This window comes from Panthera leo, chromosome B3 (genome assembly GCF_018350215.1).
Source record: "Panthera leo isolate Ple1 chromosome B3, P.leo_Ple1_pat1.1, whole genome shotgun sequence".
Classification (NCBI taxonomy): domain Eukaryota; kingdom Metazoa; phylum Chordata; class Mammalia; order Carnivora; family Felidae; genus Panthera; species Panthera leo.
Window position 1 is genome coordinate 107051458 of NC_056684.1, and position 21316 is coordinate 107072773.

Sequence of the window (21316 nt, forward strand, 5' to 3'; positions counted from 1 at the left end):
CATTTGCAAATGTTTTCTCCCATTCCGTTAGTTGCCTTTTAGTTTTGCTGATTGTTGCCTTCGCTTTGCAGAAGCTTTTTATTTTGATGAGGTCCCAATAGTTCATTTTTGCTTTTGTTTCCCTTGCCTCTGGAGACATGTTAAGTAAGAAGTTCCTGCGGCCAAGGTTAAAGAGGTTCTTGCCTGCTTTCTCCTCAAGGATTTTGATGGCTTCCTGTCTTATATTTAGGTCTTTCATCCATTTTGAGTTTATTTTTGTGTATGGTGTAAGAAAGTTGTCCAGGTTGATTTTTCTGCATCTCTCTGTCCAGTTTTCCCAGCACCACTTGCTGAAGAGACCGTCTTTATTCCATTGGATATTCTTTCCTGCTTTGTCAAAGATTAGTTGGCCATACATTTGTTGGTCCATTTCTGGGTTCTCTATTCTATTCCATTGATCTGAGTGTCTGCTTTTGGGCCTGTACCATACTGTCTTGATGATTTCAGCTTTGTAATACAGCTTGAAGTCCGAAGGGTTTTAAATATTATTTTAAATATAAATATATTTTTCTCTGAGGTGTCTGCTATTCATATATTTACAATGCTCAAACCTATTATGCTCTCTTCCTCCGTTCTGCATTTACCTCAAGGTGCCATAAATTCTCAATGTTCTGTCAAAGTAAAAAAAAAAAAGAAAGAGCTTTAAAATAAAGCCATTTAGATTTTACTGTATTTTTCATTCATAAGAATGAAAGAACAAAGACTATGTATAGTATTGCTTTTAAGCATGACTTTAAGTTGGAATAAATTTCAGAGCCTGGAATTATTTAATATTTCCGAGGCACTCCATAAAAGGAGAATGAGTAGAACTATAGTTCATTCTGTTTACATATTAGCTTTGAATTTTGAATTTTTCAGTGCACAAAGAAGACTTGAAATTTATATGCTTATGTTAGAAAATAATTTCAGTTTTTTGCAACATGATGATGTTTGGAACTCTAGCATCATAAAGACTTATTTCAGCTTAGGGAAAAGAAGCTTAGGACATTGATAACTTTTCATTACCTAGAATGTTCTGGAAATTGTTTCTATTAAATAAGTCAGTCCTTTCAATGGAGTGTTTCAGTTGGTAGTTCTGTATGTAGATTGTCTCTGTTGTTTTTATTGGGTTTTGTTTTTGTTTTTCTTGTTAAATCCTCTAAAATGAATTACTCAAAACTATCTGTAATAATGATCAATAAATAAATTCTTTATTAAACACATTTCCTACAGCTCTGCAACTGAGTGAAGTGTACTTGTTTAGGTGTTAGTTAAATGATAGGTGTCATTCTCTTTCATAGTAACATGTCCATGTGAAATAATAAAATGAACTCTAGTTCCTGCAGAGTAGAATTGCTGCTCTATTAAACTCTTAAGTGACTAGTATGTTTTATGTATCCAGAAAGTGTCGGAGTGCAGTAAAGGATTGATTTTGGTTACTAAATTTATTCCATGCTATATATAAAAATTTCTGTTTTAGACTCGGGAACAGGAGGAATTGGAAGAAGCTTTAGAGGTAGAAAGACAGGAAAATGAACAAAGAAGACTGTTTATTCAAAAAGAAGAACAACTGCAGCAGATTCTAAAAAGGAAGAACAAGCAAGCTTTTTTAGATGAACTGGTATGTAATAATGCTAAATGTCTTGAACAAATCATTAGTATTCAGAGTTTATTTTTCCTTTTTATTATGCTGGATAATGGCATTTAAATGGCATTTTTACTGGCATATTCAGTGCTGGTGTATTCAACTTCTATTCCTTTATTAAAAAAACCCCATTTTGTCAATATCCGTTTTATTTTTAGATGAAAGAGCAATGTAACTGATGTAAGGCAGTGTACTATTAATAGGTTATTTATGTTTTTAAGCTTACTGATGAAAATGCTTTGTTTTTAAGGCAGTTTTCTCCTGATTAACACTGGCTTTCTTATAACTAGCCTATTTTCAAGTGTTTTGGCTTCATGTGAAATTTATAGTGATTCTATTTACTCTGTGAGAACCATGTTTCATATTTTTGCATGAGAAAGAATGTATTTCTTTTGCAAATTGTGTTTTGCAAATTGTGTTTTCCAATAATTAGCTCCTCAAGTAGTCATCATTGTTAGATAATAGCAGTAATAATAACTAAGGCTTCGGAAATGTTTCACAGATTTGATGGTATATTATTTGATGCTTATAACCTAGGGTGATAATATAAAATCACAGTAGAAATGGTCCTTTCCAGGAAAGTCTTTTGCATTCTTCCCTTTCCTTTTTTGTCCACATAATTAATTTCTATGTAGTGGTAACATACTTTAATTCATCAATCTAGTTGATGTGGTATTTGTAACTCTATGATTAGGTAAATGTGTATGTGTATATTTTTCTACCATTCTTTTGGCCAAACGTCAGCTGACCAGGAATAAAAAGAGAAAACAAGATAATTAAATTAGAAGTAGGTGAGAAAGTAAGGAAAAGTAAGAGTAAGGGCATTAATGAGGCTTAGATAGAAAATGTGTTTCATAAACCCTATCTACTTTGTGTAAGTGGAATGTAAATTTGGTTCTAAAAATAAAGACAGCATATAAAATAGAATATATTTTTCTTAGTGATTTCCACTAATTTTTCTTGAAACCATTGTCAGTTGTGCCTTTAACAGTTGAAATGACACATGTATTTTACCTTTTTTTGTTGACATGAATTTTGTGAAAATTGAAAACTTTAAAGAATGAATTAGTAAATACTGATGTTCTAATTATTTTATTGAAAGGTTCTTTCCCCCATCATTTTATACAAAGAGGGACATACTTTTCCTTGGTAATGCTTCTCCTTTATACAATTAATTGAATTAATTCAAAATAGAACTTAGACATGAAATGGAAATGTACTTTAATATTTAAAAAATATTGCATCTAGTATAAAGAGATTTTAGATTTAATTTTGAGGTTAGCTGGCTCTGCATAGCAATTATTCTTTGCGTATTTTTTTAGTCCTCAAAGTAATGTTTTGCTGCCTCATTGAGTGCTATTGGCATGACGCTCCCCTTTAATTCAGTGGGGCATGAAGCAAGATGTAAAACTGCCAATGTTGTACATTGTGTATAAGCTGGAGTTAATATTGGTTTTTGTGAGACCTCCCCCCAAACTCCCTGCAACTTCCTGTTTTCTTCACCTGCAAGTCATTATTGCACATACTTTCTTCACTGTTTAGAGCATGTAACATGGTGGTTAAATAATCGTTAGAAATTTACTGTATTCATTAGACCAATTAATTACAACAGATTGTTTTTAAATATTAGTACATTTTGAATTTTCGGTTTCCTAATTTTATTTTTAAAAATTCTCTGTTACTTTAATTTTTAAATGATCATTCATTGTTTCTGTTAAAATGTTAATGTATGTTTAGTTCTTATTGACTAATAGAAAGAATTTATTAAATTTCTTTTTGTCTTCCTGAATCCTTAATAAGTAAAAAACGCACTTTGTTTCTTTTTCTATGTATATTCGTGTGTTAGATTCTATGAAAAAGATAATATTGGCATTTGTAAATATGTCTAGAAGCTTAAATCTTAGAATTGTTCTCTGGATCTAATTTAGGCAACAAGCACTACTTATTAAGAATTTTTTTTCTCCTGTTTTTGGGTTTGATTCTTGTGCTAATGGTCACTCTTTAACCTTTAAAAAGCATTACATTATACTGTATGTGACAGATTTTAATGTTATGGTCTTAATGTTTATGACTTAGCATTTACCATAATGTTGCCTAAAAAGTCCATTTATTTAATCCTAACTGTAAATTCAGTTTTTTTTAACAGTTTGGAAAAAGATTTTTAAACAGGTCCTAACTTATTAAATCTTTTTATATTCCTGTTTGAAAATTTTCTTCAGTTTATGTCTTAAATTTTGTTAAGGGCTAATACTGTCAAAATGCAGTAGCTGATTTTTATTAGAAATATTGTTTGCCAGATGGCTTGCTTAAAGTCAGTTAAAATAATCTTTAAAAAGTGGTCATTATAAAGCTTTTAATGAGTATTACAGGCAGTCTTATTAAAATTTCTTTAAATATTACACAGTATACCTTCAGGCAATTAATGAGGTTTAGAGAACCTTTCAAGATAAACTGAAAAGCTAAGAAAAATGAAATAACTTGCTAAGGCTGAATCTGCATTTTATGTATTCTTGAGAGCATGTATATTCCCATAGTTTTTTTTTTTACTCCATTGATTGATTTTTATTGTTGTTAGAGCTCCTGCTTAATTCTTTTTTTTTTTTTAATGTGTATTTACTTTTTGAGAGAGAGAGAGAGAGAGAGAGTGTGCATGCAGGGGAGGGGCAGAGAGAGAGAGGGAGAGAGCAATCCCAAGCAGACTCTGCACCATCAGTGCAGAGCCCGATGTGGGGCTCAAACTCACGAACCTTGAGATCATGACCTGAGGTGAAACCAAAAGTTGGACAATTAACTGCCTGAGCTCCTGTTTAATTCTAACTTAACTTTCACAAAGATTTTCAGGCTTCAAAGTTTTGAGTGCTAAAATGGAATGAAGCAGATTTGAAGTAAATTGTATGCCTTAATGTCAAAATTGGTTTTAGATTCCTAGAATGTTTATTTTTTATTGAATTTCAGCTGTTTTACCAAGGCATTTTAATGTTCAGGGCCTTTTATGTGAAAGTGAAACCAGGATTAAAACAGGCCCAAGTATTGATTAGCAACTTTTTTGAAGTGAGCCCATTGTCTTGCTTTTACATAAGGACTTTCACTTAGAGTAAATACCAGGTATGGAAGAGTATTTGAATTCACTTAGAGTATAGATTGAGGAGGAATGCCAAGAAATTTAGTTTTCTTCTGTTAATTTTTACATATGAAAAGGCAGTAATGGGTTTTAAAAGATGTTTTGGTCCACAGTCCATTTAAATTCTCTCTTAATTTTACGTTTAATTATAAAATTCTTAATGAACATCTAGAATAGCTGCAGGAATTCACAGCAATACTGTTGCTAATGCATAACTGATGCTTTATTGCAGAGTATGAAAGGTGTTCAAGTATATTCTCAATAGTATATATTTCATTCATTCTCCTTTATTATTATTTTTTAAATTAAAACAATTTTTTAAATGTTTATTTTTGACAGAGGGAATAAGTGGGAGAGGGGCAGAGAGAGAGGTAGACAGAGGATCCAAAGCGGGCTCTGTGCTGACAGCACCGAGTCTGATGCAGGACTTGAACCCATGAACTGTCTGTCTGAGCCGAAGTCAGATGCTTAACTGACTGAGTCACCCATGCGTCCCTCTAATGTTTTTTTTAATTTATTTATTTTTGAGAGAGACAGAGTATGAGCAGGGGAGGGGCAGAGAGAGAGAGACACAGAATCTGAAGCAGGCTCCAGGCTCTGAGCTGTCAGCACAGAGCCTGATGCGGGACTCGAACTCAGAAACCGGGAGATCATGACCAGAGCCTAAGTCGGACACTTAACTGAGTGAGCCACCCAAGTGCCCCTATTTTCCTTTATTATTGCTAAAGGCCCCAAGGCTATATTTTATAAATAAAATTTGTGTTCCTCCATTTAAAAAATTTTAATCTTTGTAACATTGCTCTTGCAAAGCACTTCTGTTACCAAGTCTTGAGGTACAGATTTATGCTAGGACAATTCTGTTGAAATAATTTGCTTTTTATTTGAATTACTTCTGTACTATAGACAAAAAAGTTCCTTTAAATTTTTTTTTTTTTTTTAACGTTTATTTATTTTTGAGACAGAGAGAGACAGAGCATGAATGGGGTAGGGTCAGAGAGAGGGAGACACAGAATTGAAACAGGCTCCGGGCTCTGAGCTGTCAGCACAGGGGCCCGATGCGGGGCTCGAACTCACGGACCGCGAGATCGTGACCTGAGCCGAAGTCGGCGCTCAACCGACTGAACCACCCAGGCGCCCCAAAAGTTCCTTCAAATATATTAACTACATTTGTGCCTAAAAAATTGTATAAAGTTGTTAGATTTGGAAAGAAAATTAGATTCTGCTGTATGTTTACTTTCATACTAGGGAATGTTTAACAATATAGTCTTTCCAGGATTAAGTTCTGGGTTGTTATTATTTTAGAAATCTCTAGGCCATTTGAAAAATATGTCTGTTTTCATAGATAGACTTGGTATAGACTCAATATCTATAGGTATAGATAGAAATGTGTTTGTAATCTTCATTTTTGTTTACAGATATAAAGTACTGTGTGTATATTATCTCCTTCCTTCTGCATGTGTTTCTGTGTTCTTATTTAACTGAAAACTCGGGAAGGAAAAAGTCTGGATATGTTTAGTTTAGACCTTAGTTCCACAGCATGTGGAAGAACATGTAAGAGAACTTCATGTTAAACAGGATAAATGCATCTGCATATAAGAATTAGTATCATTGCTTGTGTCATTCATATGTATATATGCAGATTTATGTAAATAGTAGCCCTCTTTTAGTGTCAATATAAGGTATTAAAATAAATATTTGCTATCATTTTGTCAATTAAAAAAATTTAGACTTAATTTCTAAAAATAAGTTCAGTAAAGGAGAGAATATATTTTTGTTGTACTTAACAATCGTTCTATTGTGCAAAACAGAACAAGGATCATTTCCAAACGGCCTCAGGTGAAATCTAATGGGAAACAATTTCAAACTGGTCTGAATTCACTGGTAGAAGAATGTGTCTTAGATAAACATCTGATCTACGTTATAGTACTTTGTATTACTCTTTTTGTGATTAGCTTTTAATTTTTTTTTATTTTAATAAATATGGTTGGCTTTGCTAGATGAAATAAGACCCTATTGTCTTTAATGTGGATTTTATAAAAATACTTTTTTGCAGGTTATTTTGATTTATGAATCTCAAACAGCCTTTTCTTATTATGGAATGTTAAAATTTTTTGTGAAGTGTTCTCCATAAAGTGAATATTTAGGTTGACATCAAGTGCTTATGAAAGGGCATAATTTAAAATGAAAGACTTGTTGCTCATTAGTTTTTCCTTTTTAACTTTCATGTTGCACTTTAACTTTTCTTACAGGAGAGTTCAGATCTCCCTGTTGCTCTACTTTTGGCTCAGCATAAAGATAGATCTACCCAGTTGGAAATGCAACTTGAGAAACCTAAACCTATAAAACCAGTGACATTTTCCACAGGCATCAAAATGGTAAGCTGTATTTTAATGGCTTGTTTGAAAGATATATTTCAAGGATTGCAGTTTATAATTTTATATTGATTTTTACAGATAAACTGGAAGGTTCAGATGTTTAAGAACAGTATTTGATCTAGTCTAGACATCTAGAAACATGAATATGTGTAGTGTAAGGAAAATGGAAAGTAATAAATAATTCTCAAAGTACATGACACAGTTTTGTTGTACATGATACTGGGTTTGTATATTTTTTTCTTTTTCTACATAAATTTTAAGCTTGTAGTGTAGGAAAACATTCTTAAAAGAAAATACAGAGTTCTGGTTTCTCATATGGCATGTAAGAAGCTTGGATGTTGCCAACTCATAATAACAAGTTAAAAGCTGAGCACAGTGAAAAATCAACAACTTTTCTTAGATCCATAAATGAAGAGAGATCAAAAGGCAAACCGCTGCCCTCAAAATTAGAGAGATCGACAGAGAATACAGTGTATCACAACTTACCAGGGCAGTCACCTCACCAGGAACCAGTACTCCTATAGGGAAATCTGATTGTAATTGATAAATTGTTGGAGGCTCAGTGTGGACAACTCTGAGAGTTTAAAACTCCATGGAGGAACCAGTCATTGAGGGCCCCCACACTTTTTTGTGTGTTACCTCTTGCACCTCTACGAGATTCTCTAGTGAATATTAGAGAAAAATCCCCTCTTGTTTCTGGCAGAGGAAAGGGAAATGGAACAGTTTTGAAATATACCAGTGCATTCTGTTCTTAATAAGGCCTACCCTCAGGAGAAACTATTTCATCAGAGCCTAAACTGCTGGAGTTTATCAGAACCTACCTGATGCAGGGGAAGGGAAATACTCAATTCCAGCTGCTCAGGCCTTCTGTGTGGGAGGAGGGAAATAACATAAGTTCAGCCCACTCTAACCATCTTGCCCCACCTAAGAGGAGGAGGGAGGGACTGAGAAGCACATGTGAAGTTCATAGTTTAGAAGCACAGGCTGTCTAAAAGGCTGAGACCTAATCATAGAACTATAAAATGTGCTACCAACCCCCACACCTCACCACCACATTGCTTAAGTCCTATTTATAGTAGTTCCTTTTTCCCAGTCCATCATGCCTTAGCTATCAAGAAAAAAAAATGATAAAACATACTAAAAGGCAGAAAACAGAGTTGGAAGAGACAGAGCCAGCCTCAGAACCAGGCTCAGATATGGCAGGGATGTTGGAATGATCAGACTGGGAATTTAAAACAATTGTGATTAATATGCTAAGGATGCTAATGGATAAAGTAGACAACATACAAGATCAGATGGGCAGTGGCGAGGAGGGGGATGGAAATTCTGAGAAAGAACCAAAAAGAAATGCTAGACAAAAAAACACTAACAGAAATGAGGCATACCTTTGATGGGCTTATTAATAGATTAGATACCCCTGATGAAAGAATCTTTGAGCGAGAAGATACACCAATAGACTCCTTGAAAACTGAAAACCAAAGAGAAGAAGACTGGAAACAGACAAAAAACCAGAACAATATCGAAGGACTATGGGATGACTACAAAAGTATACCACAGGGGCGCCTGGGTGGCTCAGTTGGTTAAGCGTCCGACTCTTGATTTCTGCTCAGGTCATGATCTCACAGTTTGTGAGTTTGAACCCCATGTCAGGATCTGCACTGACAGTGCAGAGCTTGCTTGTGATCCTCTCTCTCTCTCTCTCTCTCTCTCTCTCTCTGCCCATCGCCTGCTTGTGCTCTCTCTCTGGCTCTCTCTCAAAAGAAAAAAGAAGAAAAAAGTTGTACCGCTTGCATAATGGAAATACCAGAAAGAGAAGAATGAGAAAAAGGCACAGAAGAAATATTTGAAATGGTAACAAGTGAGAATTTCCCCCAAATTAACATCAGAAACAAAACCTAAGATCCAGAAAGCTCAGAGAACACTAAGTAGGATAAATGCTCAAAAAACTATGCCTAGGCATATCATTTTCAAATTACAGGAAATTGAAGATAAAAAATCCTGAAGCAGCCGGAGGGGGAAAAATACCTTACCTATAGAGGAGCAAAGACAAGTATTATATCTGGCTTCTCCTCAGAAACCACACAAACAAGAAGAGAATGGTGTGTAATATAAGATGATGAGTGAAAAAACCCACCAACCTAGAGTAATGCACCTTGCAAAATTATCTTTTAAAACTGAGTCAGGACGCCCAGGTGGCTCAGTCGGTTGAGCATCCAACTCCTGGTTTCAGCTCAGGTCATGATCTTGTGGTTTGTGAGATCGAACCCTGTATTAGGCTCTGCACTGACAGCGTGGAACCTGCTTGGGATTCTCTATCAGCCCCTCCCCTGCTAGTGCTTGCGTGCGCTCTCTCTCTTTCAAAATAAACATTTAAAAAAAAGTGAAGGAGAAATAAAGGTTATCAGACAAACAAACAAAAAAAAGGAATTGTTTGTCAGTAGACCTTCCTTGAAAGAAGTGTTAAAAGAAGTTCTTTTAGAGCCAAAGAAAATGAAATAGGTCAGAAGCTAAGATATAAAAAAGGAAAGGAAGAGCATAAGAGAAGAAATAAGTTAAGACAGAATAAAAACTTACATTTTTGTTCTTATTCTAACAGATAAGTCTAATAGCAGTATTATATTTGAGTATGTTTGTTTATGTGTGTCTGTATATACACACATGCTTATATATAAGTGCAATGAATGACAGTGGTAATGCAAGAGACAGGAGGAAGCAATTAGAATTATTTTATTATTATGAGGCATTCACAGCAATGTTTTCCTCCCCAACTGCCCATTCAGCTGATTTTTGATTTTTAAAATTGCCTACCTTGTTTGTCATATGTGTGCCACCAATTAGATTATAAACATCTTGAGGGCAGAGGCTGCATATTTTAACTTCATTTTATATGATCATGAGTATGTGGGTACTTGGACAATATAAAATATTCATAATTCATTTTAAATTTATAAATTTAGGAAATAACACATTTTCAAATAATGTAAAGAAAAACATTACTCATTAAGGAATTACAAAAGCTTTTAAGAAACAATATAGAGAAAAGAAAATGGGCATGGAAAGACTCAGATGCAATGGGATTAAACTTCAGCTTTACCACTTACTACGTGTGTGTGCATGGGTAAGAGATTTCTTTACTCTTTCTGAGTTTGTTTCCTCATTGGTAAAGCTGAAATAAATTTCACTTTATATGATTGTTTGGAAGATTAAAACGTATGTATAAAATGTTCACTAAGTGCAACTTTAATGTTATCAGTAGTGTTTATTATAGTTAAATATCTAAGTGAGTTGCATTATAATTTATTTACATTGTGTAATTAGGTAATACATATTTTAGGATTCTTGAATTTGAGGGAATTTTATGATATTTTTGGCATTTTTATGCTTTGTAAATCTGTGGTGGTGCTGTGATCATAGTGGTTTTTTTTTTTATTTTTAATTTTTTACATGTTTATTTTTGAGGGGCACCTGGGTGGTTCAGTCATTTAAGCATCTGACTCTTGGTTTCAGCTCAGGTCATGATCTCACAGTTCGTGAGTTTGAGCCCCACATCGGTCTCTACACTGACAGCACAGAGCCTGCCTGGGATTCTCTCTGTCTCTCCCTCTCTCTGCCCCTCCCCTGCTTGCTATCTCTTTCACTCTCTCTCAAAATAAATAAATAAATAAATAAACAAACAAACAAACAAACAAAATAAATGTTTATTTTTGAGAGAGAGAGGCAGAGAGAGAGGGAGATGCAGAATCCGAAGCAGTCTCCAGGCTCTGACCTGTCAGCACAGAGTGCTGTGGGGGGCTCCAACTCAGGAACTGCGAGATCATGACCTGAGCCAAAGTTGGACACTTAAATGACTGAGCCAGGTGCCCGCTATGATCACAGTGTTTTAAAGCTCTTTAAAATTTATTTGTTTGTTTGTTTGTTTATTTATTTATAAAATGCTTATTTATTTTGAGAGAGAGAAGAGAGAGAGCGAGTGGGAGAGAGAGAACCTAATACAGGGCTTGAACTCATGAACTGTGAGATAATGACCTGAGCCGAAATCAGGAGGTGGGATGCTTAACTGACAGAGCCACCCCAGGCACCTAAAACTTACTGTTTTAAACAATTAAAAAATCTTTTTAGAATGTTTATTTATTTTTGAAAGAAAGAGAGACAGAGCGTGAGTGGGGGAGGGGCAGAGAGAGAGGGAGACACAGAATCTGAAGCAGGCTGCAGGCTCTGAGCTGTCAGCAAAGAGCCCCGATTCAGGGCTTGAATTCATGAACGGTGAGATCATGACCTGAGCTGAAGTCGGCTGCTTAACTGACTGAGCCACCTAGGTGCCCCTAAAATTTATTTTTTAATTCGTGTATAGTAAAGGTCATTCTTTGTGGTATACAGGGTCTTGACAAATGCACACTGTGTATCTACCTCTATAATCATAATATAGAGCAGTTGCATCACTCCTCAAAATTCCCTTCTGCTACGATTTCATAGTCAACCCTGTACCCCTAAACCCCCTATCTCTGTCTCTGTTGTTTTGGATTTTCCAGAATGGCATATAAATGGAATCATACATATAGGAGGCCTTTAGGTCAAGTTTTGTTAACTTAGCAACACGTGTTTGAGATCATGCATGTTGTTGTTGTTCCTTTTTGTTGAATGATATATCATTTTATGGATATACCAGTTTCTTTATTCATCAGTTGAAGGACATTTGGGTTTTGTTTTTGTTTTTTAATGATTACAAATGAAGTTGCTACAAACGTAAGTTGTGTGTATACAGTTGTGTGCATACAGTTGTGTGTGTACATAGGTTTTCATTTCTATTGGGTAAATACTAAGAATGAAATTGGTGACATATGGGGTATGGGTATGTTTAGTTTTGTAATAAACTGTCAAACTGTTTTTCAAAGTGACTGTGCCCGTTGGCATTCCTGCCAACCTTGTATGAGTGTTCTAATTGCTCTGTATCCTTGCCAGTGCTCGGTATTTTGAGTTTTAAAAATATTTTAGGCATTCTGAACAAGTGTGTAACGATTTTTCATTATGGCTTTAATTTGACTAGTGATGTTGAGCATCTTTTCATGTGTTTGTTATCAGTGTTTCATTTGCCCTTAGCATTTACTTCAACACTTTAGGTATTTTTTCAGATAAGGTTGTGGCCTTATTATTTATTTTCTTTCTTCTTCCCTGTTTTACAATTTTTTTGTTTTGTGAAATGTAATGTAAATACACAAAAGTGCACAGAGCCAAACTATGTAGCTCAGTGAATTATCACAAAGTTAACATCTGTGTAGCCATCATAGGGGTAAAAGAAAAAAAAGATATTGTCAATGTTCTTGAAGTCCACCTCATGACCCCTTAGATTTGGCTGGTACCCTATTCTTTTTCCTCAAAGAAGTCACTCACTCTTCTTTTATGGCAGTCCCTTTCTTGGTTTTATAAATAGCTTTTACATCTAAGCATGTATGTCTTAACTTCATTAATATTGTGTCTGTTCATTGTTATATTTGTGAGATTCATCCATGTTTTTGCATATAGCTGTAACTTTTTTCATTTTCATTGCTAGGTAATGTTCCATTGGAGGAATATACTATTTATCCATTCTGTTGTTGCTGGATGTTTGGATTCCTTAGACTTTTTGGTATTATGAATTATGCCAATGTTTTTATTTATGTTTCTTGGCATACATGTACACATTGGTTTGGTGGCTATTTATCTAGGAGTAGAGTTATTAGGTCATAGTGAATATGTATATTCACTTTAGAAGATACAACTAAATCATTTTCCAAAGTGGTTTTTACCAGTTGTATTTCTATCAGCAGTATTCTTGTTATTCCATATTCTTGTCAACATTTGGGAGGTTTTTGTCTTTTCCAGTTTTACCAGTCTGGTGGGTATTTAGTAGTATATTATGATTCTTTTTTTTTGTAAGCTCCATGCTTAATGTGGGGCTTGAACTCACGACCCTGAGATCAAGAGTTATATGTTCTACTGACTGAGCCAGCCAGGTACCTTGTGTTTTGTGATTCTAATCTGCATTTTACTTTGTTGCTCACTAATGACATTGAGCATTGGCTATCCTGTTTTCTGAAATGCCTGCTCAAGACTGTTGCTCATGTGTAGGAATTCTTTTTATGTTCTAGATCTAAGCCTTTTATTAATCATATGTGTCGTAGGAGCTGAGATTAAATTATTTGCTAGATTGATCAACTGGTTGGCTCAGGTGGTGGAGCATGTGACTGTTCATCTCTTGTGAATTCAAGTCCCATGTTGGATGTAGAGATTACCTAAAAATAAAATCTTAAAAAAAAAGTATGCGTGTGTGTGTGCGTGTGTGTGTGTGTGTGTGTGTATCTATACACACACACGCTGTCTCTCAAGGGATAGGGATTCTTGGTTGTGTGATTTCAGTAGTAGCATTTGCGATCTGTTGCATGCCTTCATACTTCTGTTCCAACTTGCTGAGAAGTAAAAGTGTTTCCTTTTACCTGTCCCCCCTGCCCCGAAAAAACCCCACGAAGAGTTTAAGAAAAGACCAGAGTTTTTTTTTACTGTGGCTTGTTTGTTTTCACTCTCTTGAAGGTGTCTTTTGATGTCTTTATTGTTTTACTTTTTTATTATCCACCTGGAATTGATTTTTTTTTTTGATATGATGTAAGCATTAGCTTGTTGAGATTCATATAACTTAAGTGTGTGATAGAATACCTATTATTGTTGTTTATTATAACAATTCAGCTTCTGGTTCAAAGGCAAGGTGAACATTTTAAGGACAGTTTTTATGTGGATTTATTAATATTACTGAATGGGGTGATTGACATATAATGTAGATGGAAATCCAGTGTTGATGTAGTTGAGTGTTTTTATACTCTTTGGAAAAACCAATCCTAACATGCGGGATGAAAAGTAACATTTATTGAGCACCTATATCCCAGGGGTTGGTTTCATTGAACACGTGCTGGTAAGGATGCCAACATTGCTTAAGACTTTGTGACTTACGATAGTTCTTTTTAATAAAAGTTGTCGTATTTTGTTTTTATATTTCCATGAAATAGATGATAATCTTATTTTTGCAGATGTGAAAACTGACTCTGTCTCGGAGAAGTTAGATCACATATAAAAGATGACACCTGAACTCATTCTCTTTGTATTATACCTCATTATTTAATTAATGAGACTATTAAAAAAACCAAAATTTATAAATTCTACTTCAAGTGTCTTTCTGATTTGAAGAGAGCTAGGATTGAGTTAATTGCTTGTAATAGTGGGCTGATTATTTGGACTGGGTAACATAAAGGACAGGAGCCAGCACAATGACCTTTTCCTTTCCTGATCTGCTCTACTTCAAGAAAGTCCAGCACAACAAATGAAGTCAGATACACTGAATTTGGAGAAGGTCCAAGGAAAACATTATAAATGTGATTGACAGTTTTAGAAATAGATCCTTTGAGATGTGACTGAGAAGACAAAATTTATTTAATAAACCTAGAGAAAGATAAAGGATTAAAAATTGGCATAAAATAATGAGTAAGAAATGAGAACTTAATTATTATGTATTGAAATATGTAGAGTTGAGGCTGTCAGGGAAGATATTTTGGCTAGGGATGTTCACATAATATTGTGCCTGATGTATTCTTTGAATTATATGTCCTAGGAATTAAACTCTCAGTTGGTGGGTAGGATCCTAAGGGTAGGATCTTAGAAAGATAATTTATAAAATTTGTGACTTGACTTTCTTAAATAATTCCACTTAATCACTGTCTAATGCGTGAATAGGAGAAACTTCATTTTATATATTTGTTGTCTTTTTTATGGTGATAGCTTTGAACTTTTTTTTTATGATTTTATTTTTTTTAAATAATCTCTACACCCAACATGGGGTTCCAACTTAAAACCCTGAGATCAAGAGTCACATGCTTTACTGACTGAGCCAGCCAGGTGCCTCTGAACTTTTAAAATGAGATTTCCAAATTTGTTTCTCAGTTACGCGTTAGTTCTTTCAATTTTATTGCTTCAAATCCCAGCAGTATAACTTTAGGGTCTTCTGTTTCATCTTCATTTCACAAGTAATTCTAATTTTTTCCCCAAATGAATAGATATGGCTGCCATTCCTGATTACATCATTCTGACTTGAGCCTATGAACAGACTTAAAAAATAAAAACAGATTTTTTGCCCCCATTTGTTACTAATTAGTGTCATTAAATATTCATACAGAAAATCTACAGATTTAAGTAACTAAGTCTTAGTCGTTTGGGAGGGTGGAAAGACACATTGGTCGTGTCATAAAATTAGGAGCCGGAATCGAAGGCTGGGATTCTAGTACTTTTTCAGACAGGATGGTGTTCTAAACTTCACTATGTGTTTGTATGCAAACTAGAAACAAACTGAATCACAAAGATAACTTAAGAGTTATTTTTAAGTATAGCTTTTGGTTCTTTATGGATGATTACTGGTGTGTTGTTTAGGGTAATATGCCACCCATTGCCAAGGGGGAAAGCTGTTTGAGTATTTTAACCTTAATGTTTAAAAACATTTATATTATCTATGGGTGAACCAGATCAGAGCTCATTTGTAATATTAATTGGCTTTTCTGACTACAACAAATAGTATTTAGCTATTTATATTAATCATTGTTTATTCTTCTGAACTCATTTGAAGATTAAACTCTTCGTTAAAATATGTTAAAGAAAATTAATATCCAGTTGTGTCTGAAATAAAACAAATTGTACTGAGTGGTCAGTTTTGTCCTATAAAGCCATAAATTAATGCCAAACAGTTTAAGTGCTTTACCATTTTGCCTAAGAAAGGAAAACAAAGCTTGACCAAATATTATTAATTGTATTTTTAATATACATTTTGCACTTAGGCAGCAAATCAAAGTGTAGCAGCCAAAGAAGTGATGTATCTTTTATCAAGTCTTGTAAAAATGCAAGTAGTAATAGAGTACTGCTTATATGTTTTCATCTTTAAATGTGTCTTGAAATTATAATTAGCATTAAAAAGTCTTACCAGTTGTTAGGCATTATGAAATCCATACATAAATGCGTAAGCTATTTAGGTGAGTATGAAGTGATTATTTTCTCTAAGCATTTAAATGTCTCTAGCTATTTTATGTTATTTCGATAAAATTGTAGTTCTGTTTTTCACCATAGATATCTTCGAATCAGAGTTTATATGTAAGCATATAGAAGTTCTATTAGTTCAGTCATATTTTAAAGGAAATACAGGTTCTTATAAGTTAGAATAATCCTATGGTGAGTACTTTAATAAACCTTTTTATAAAATAAATAGTTGCTTGTGATTAAAATTGTAAATTCACATTTTATTATTTTAGAATTATTTTTAATTAAAATTTATTTTAACGTTTATTCATTTTTGAGAGATAAGAGAGAGACAGGCATGAGTGGGGAGGGACAGAGAGAGAGGGAGACACAGAATCTGAAGCAGGCTCCAGTCTCTGAGCTGTCAGCATAGAGCCTGATGTGGGGCTCAAACCCACAAACTATGAGATCATGACCTGAGCGGAAGTCAAATGCTTAACAGGCTGAACCACCCAGGTGCCCCTTTTTAATTTTTTTTCAAGTTTATTTATGTATTTTGAGAGAGAGATAGTGCGAGCTGGGTAGGGGCAGAGAGAGAGGGAGAGAGAGAATCCCAAGCAGGCCCCATATCTTCAGCATGGAGCCAGATGCAGGGCTCGAACCCATGAACTGTGAGATCATAACCTGAGCCAAAACCAAGAGTTGGCCACTTAACTGACTAAGCCACCCAGGCATCTCTAGAATTACTTAAAATGGGTTGTCCTTATAATATCATTATTAGGGGTTCAAACTGTGGCACCTCTATAACATGCATACTAGCTGATATGACCTTGGGCAGATCATTTAAATCATTAAAGCCTTAAGTTACTCAGTTTGTTTTTTTTTTAATTAAAAAAAATTTTTTAGAGTTTTTAAATTCCAGTTAACCTACAGTGTAGTAGTAGTTTCAGTTGTACAGTGTAGTGATCAACACTTCTATACAATTTCTGGGGCTCATTTCAGCAAGTGCATCTTGATCTCCATCACCTACTTGACCCATTCCCCCACTGACCTCCTCTCTGGTAACCATCAGTTTGTTCTCTATAGTTAAGAGTCTGTTTCTTGGTTTACTTCCCTCTCTTTTTTTCCCCCTTTGTTTTGTTTCTTAAATTCCACATAGGAGTGAAATCATATGGTATTTGTCTTTCTCTGACTGACTTATTTTGCTTAGCATAATACTCTCTAGCTCCATCCGTGTTGTGGCAAATGGCAAGATTTTGGTACTTTTTTTAAATGACTGAGTAATATTCCATTGTGTATATATACCACATCTTCTTTACCCATTTATGGACACTTGGGCTCTTTGCATAATTTGGCTATTGTAGATAATGCTGCTATAAACATTGGAGTGCATATATCCCTTGGAATTAGTGTAGAATTGTTGAGTATTTTTTTGAAATAATTACATAAAAGTCTTAGAGTGCCTGGTTCATTGTAAGTATAAATGGGTATAGATGTAAGTAAATGCTGTAATAGACCAGTAAATTTGTATTGCAGGTAGGGTTTGTGACTTGTTTAACTTATACCATTTATTTTTGAGTAGATAGTTTACTTATAGACCCCCAAATGCCTTTAGAAACCCTTTTTTATATTTCTATATTTCTGGATAACATTTCAGTTATACTGTGGATATATATAAGAAACTGAACTATTTAGTGTCCATAGTTGGGAATACTTAGAATGAACTGATTATATATTGTGAGTTTTATATTATATTCTTTCTCATACCTTACTATGGTGAGGGAAAAATATAGTTAATGCTCAAACTATTGATGATAGAATTTATTACAGTGGTTGAATTTATTCCAGGAAACTTGTCTGCTTGTCTGATGATCTGGACATGAGCATAATAGGGAGAAATAATGAATCAGGGAGTTGTGAGTTATATCAGTTATTTTAATTGTTATAGGAACAAGTTAAAATCCGTAGTATATAAATAGTGGGAAGCTTTTGTTTTTTAATCTCAGTCTGGAGGACTTTTTAGATATATGAAAATGTGGAAATATTCTTAGCCTGGAATGCAGAAACAATGATTTCCTGGTTGAGTTAATGTATTCAACAAACATTTTTCTGCCATGTTTTATGCACTTTATTTTGTATTGCTCTATGTCATGAGACAGATTTTTCAGTCCTGCAGATAGTTTCATCAAGTACCAATCAGTCTATCACAATAAGATTTTATCATGTACCTATTACATCTGTAAAGCAATCTTAGCTGTTGGTGTTGAAGATATAATAATAAAAAGAAGGAAGATGTGATTAAAGCAGTCCCTGATTATTATTTCACTAAATCCTTACAAATATCCTGCAAGGTTGATAGTGGTATTGCCATTTATGAGGAAACATGATGACTCATAAAATAAATCACCCTAACTCATAATTCTGCTAAGTGGAAGGGCTAAGATTTAGACTCAAGCAAGTCTGGCAGATTCCAAGTATTTTCTGCTACTCTATACTTGAATGGTCCTTGTTTTCCAGAGGTTGAGTTTCGAAGTGGGAAGAGAAAACGAACATGTATAAAGAAACTATATGGTATTGTTTCTAAGTACAGTGAAGCTTTCTACCAAGGGACCCAAATTAAATAAATCCTTGTGGAATATGGCAAACTAGAATTGAGCCTTGAAAAAAGCAAACGTTAAGAAAGATAGAAGGGAAGAAGGAAGGCATTCCATTTTTAAAATGTGTGTGTGGAAGCATTCTGAGCAAAAGAATGAAAGGAGTGAATTTAACAAAGTTCATTCTGTGGTTCCCAGCCAGGAATTTTCTTCTGATGAACTTGCATAGTAATTTTTAAATGCACGTCTTTTCTTTGGTCCTAAGAGGTTATGCTATGAAATTCAAATACCTAGAATTATTTTCACATGTCAGTAAGAGCTCTTTACTAATAGTCAGTTGAATAAGTTAAAGGTTACTAAAATTGATATTTGGAAATGCTGAAATAAATCCATTTTTTGTTTGCTTAGGACTATGATACAGTATTTTCCTGAGAAGTCTAGCTGCCACAAATATTTGGTAGTCTTACAAGGCCACATCTGCACATGTGCATGACCAAATAATTCCTGCACTGTTTGTCAATGTGATACTTTAAATTTTTAGTTAAGCAGATTTATTTTCCTTTGTAATTTTATCACTGCGTGAACGGTATTGTCCTGAGCTAATTGTGGCGTTCATCTTACTTTTCATCTAATAATATTTGTAGGAACATTACTATTAGAACTATAAATGTTTATTCATTTTTGGGAGAGACACAGCATGAGCGGGGGAGGGGCAGAGAGAGAAGGAGACACAGAATCCGAAGCAGGCTCCAGGCCCTGAGCTGTCAGCACAGAGCCTGATGTGGGGCTTGAACTCACGAATCGTGAGATCATGACCTGAGCTGAAGTCAGACGCTTAACCAACTGCCACCCAGGCATTTGACTATAGTAGAAAAGGAAATAATCAACAAAATTAAAAGGCAGCGAATGAAATGGGAAAAGATATTTGCAAATGATATATCAGACAAAGGGCTAGTATCCAAAATCTATAAAGAACTCACCAAAATCCACAGCCGAAAAACAAATAATCCAGTGAAGAAATGGGCAGAAAACATGAATAGACACTTCTCTAAAGAAGACATCCAGATGGCCAACAGGCACATGATAAGATGCTCAATGTCACTCCTCATCAGGGAAATACAAATCAAAACCACACTGAGATATCACCTCACGCCAGTCAGAGTGGCTAAAATGAACAAATCAGAAGACTGTAGATGCTGGAGAGGATGTGGAGAAATGGGAACCCTCTTGCACTGTTGGTGGAAATGCAAACTGGTACAGCCACTCTGGCAAACAGTGTGGAGGTTCCTTAAAAAATTACAAATAGATCTACCCTATGACCCAGCAATAGCACTGCTAGGAATTTACCCAAGGGATACAGGAGCGCTGATGTATAGGGGCACTTGTATCCCAATGATTATAGCAGCACTTTTGACAATAGCCAAACTATGGAAAGAGCCTAAATGTCCATCAACTGATGAATGGATAAAGAAGTTGTGGTTTATATACACAATGGAATACTACTTGGCAATGAGAAAGAATGAAATATGGCCTTTTGTAGCAACGTGGATGGAACTGGAGAGTGTTATGCTAAGTGAAATAAGTCATACAGAGAAAGACAGATACCATATGTTTTTACTCTTTCGTGGATCCTGAGAAACTTAACAGAAGACCATGGGGGAGGGGAAGAAAAAAAAAGTTAGGGAGGGAACTAAACCATAAGAGACTTTTTTTTTTTTTTTTTTTCATAAGAGACTCTTAAAAACTGAGAATAAACTGAGGATTGATGGGAGGGTGGGAAGGAGGAGAGGATTGGTGATGGGCATTGAGGAGGGTGCCTGTTGGGATGAGCACTGGGTGTTGTATGGAAACCAATTTGACAATAAATTTCATAATAAAAAAATACTATTAGGTTTTTCTTTTGTTGATCATTTTGTGTTAGGTTATTCCTACGTAATTTTACTTGCTATTTTGTTCATCAATTTATTTCTGTCACAGACTCTTTTTAGGTTAGAATATAATTTGCCACACCTCCTAGGTGTTTGAAAACCAGGGGTTATGTTCATTTATTTTTGGATAATCTCTTAACTTTGTTAATATACATAATTGATGGATACCTTATAATACACTCTCATTCTGTCAGTTCCCTTTTTCTTGTTAACATTTTTCTGCACTAGAAGCCTGTCTCATCTTTTGCTGAGAATGCTTCTGCACCTCCTCCAGCCCTCCAATGGGGAATGGTAGAGTAGAGCTAAGAACTTACACTGCTTTCTTCTGTTCCTCTTCATCAGAGCTTCTCCCAGATGCTGCCATGGCAGCTTTGCAACTTCTGCCCAGCCCCTCCATTGGTTTCAGGGTGATTTAGGATTCATAACTCCTAGAAGCTTGAGCTTAGAGGGGTTAGATATTTTTAGGAGGACAAAGGGCTTTTCAACTGTATCATAATTTAAATAAAATTTTGTGACCTAGTAAAGCATCATAACATAGCTGGACTTACTAGCAAACATATGAAAGACCATTTCTTTAGAAGTTGGGAAATTCCTGGGGCACCTGAGTGGCTCAG

The 21316-nt window shown here is 34.8% G+C and overlaps 1 protein-coding gene across 1 annotated transcript in view; it reads left to right on the forward strand.

The window, feature by feature from the left end:
- MNAT1 (MNAT1 component of CDK activating kinase) overlaps positions 1–21316 on the forward strand; it is a 219174-nt gene that overhangs the window by 83895 nt on the left and 113963 nt on the right. The window contains exons 5-6 of the mRNA XM_042943427.1: positions 1499–1639; positions 7034–7159. Coding sequence (XP_042799361.1) covers positions 1499–1639; positions 7034–7159 — 267 coding nt within the window. The remainder of the gene's footprint in view (positions 1–1498; positions 1640–7033; positions 7160–21316) is intronic.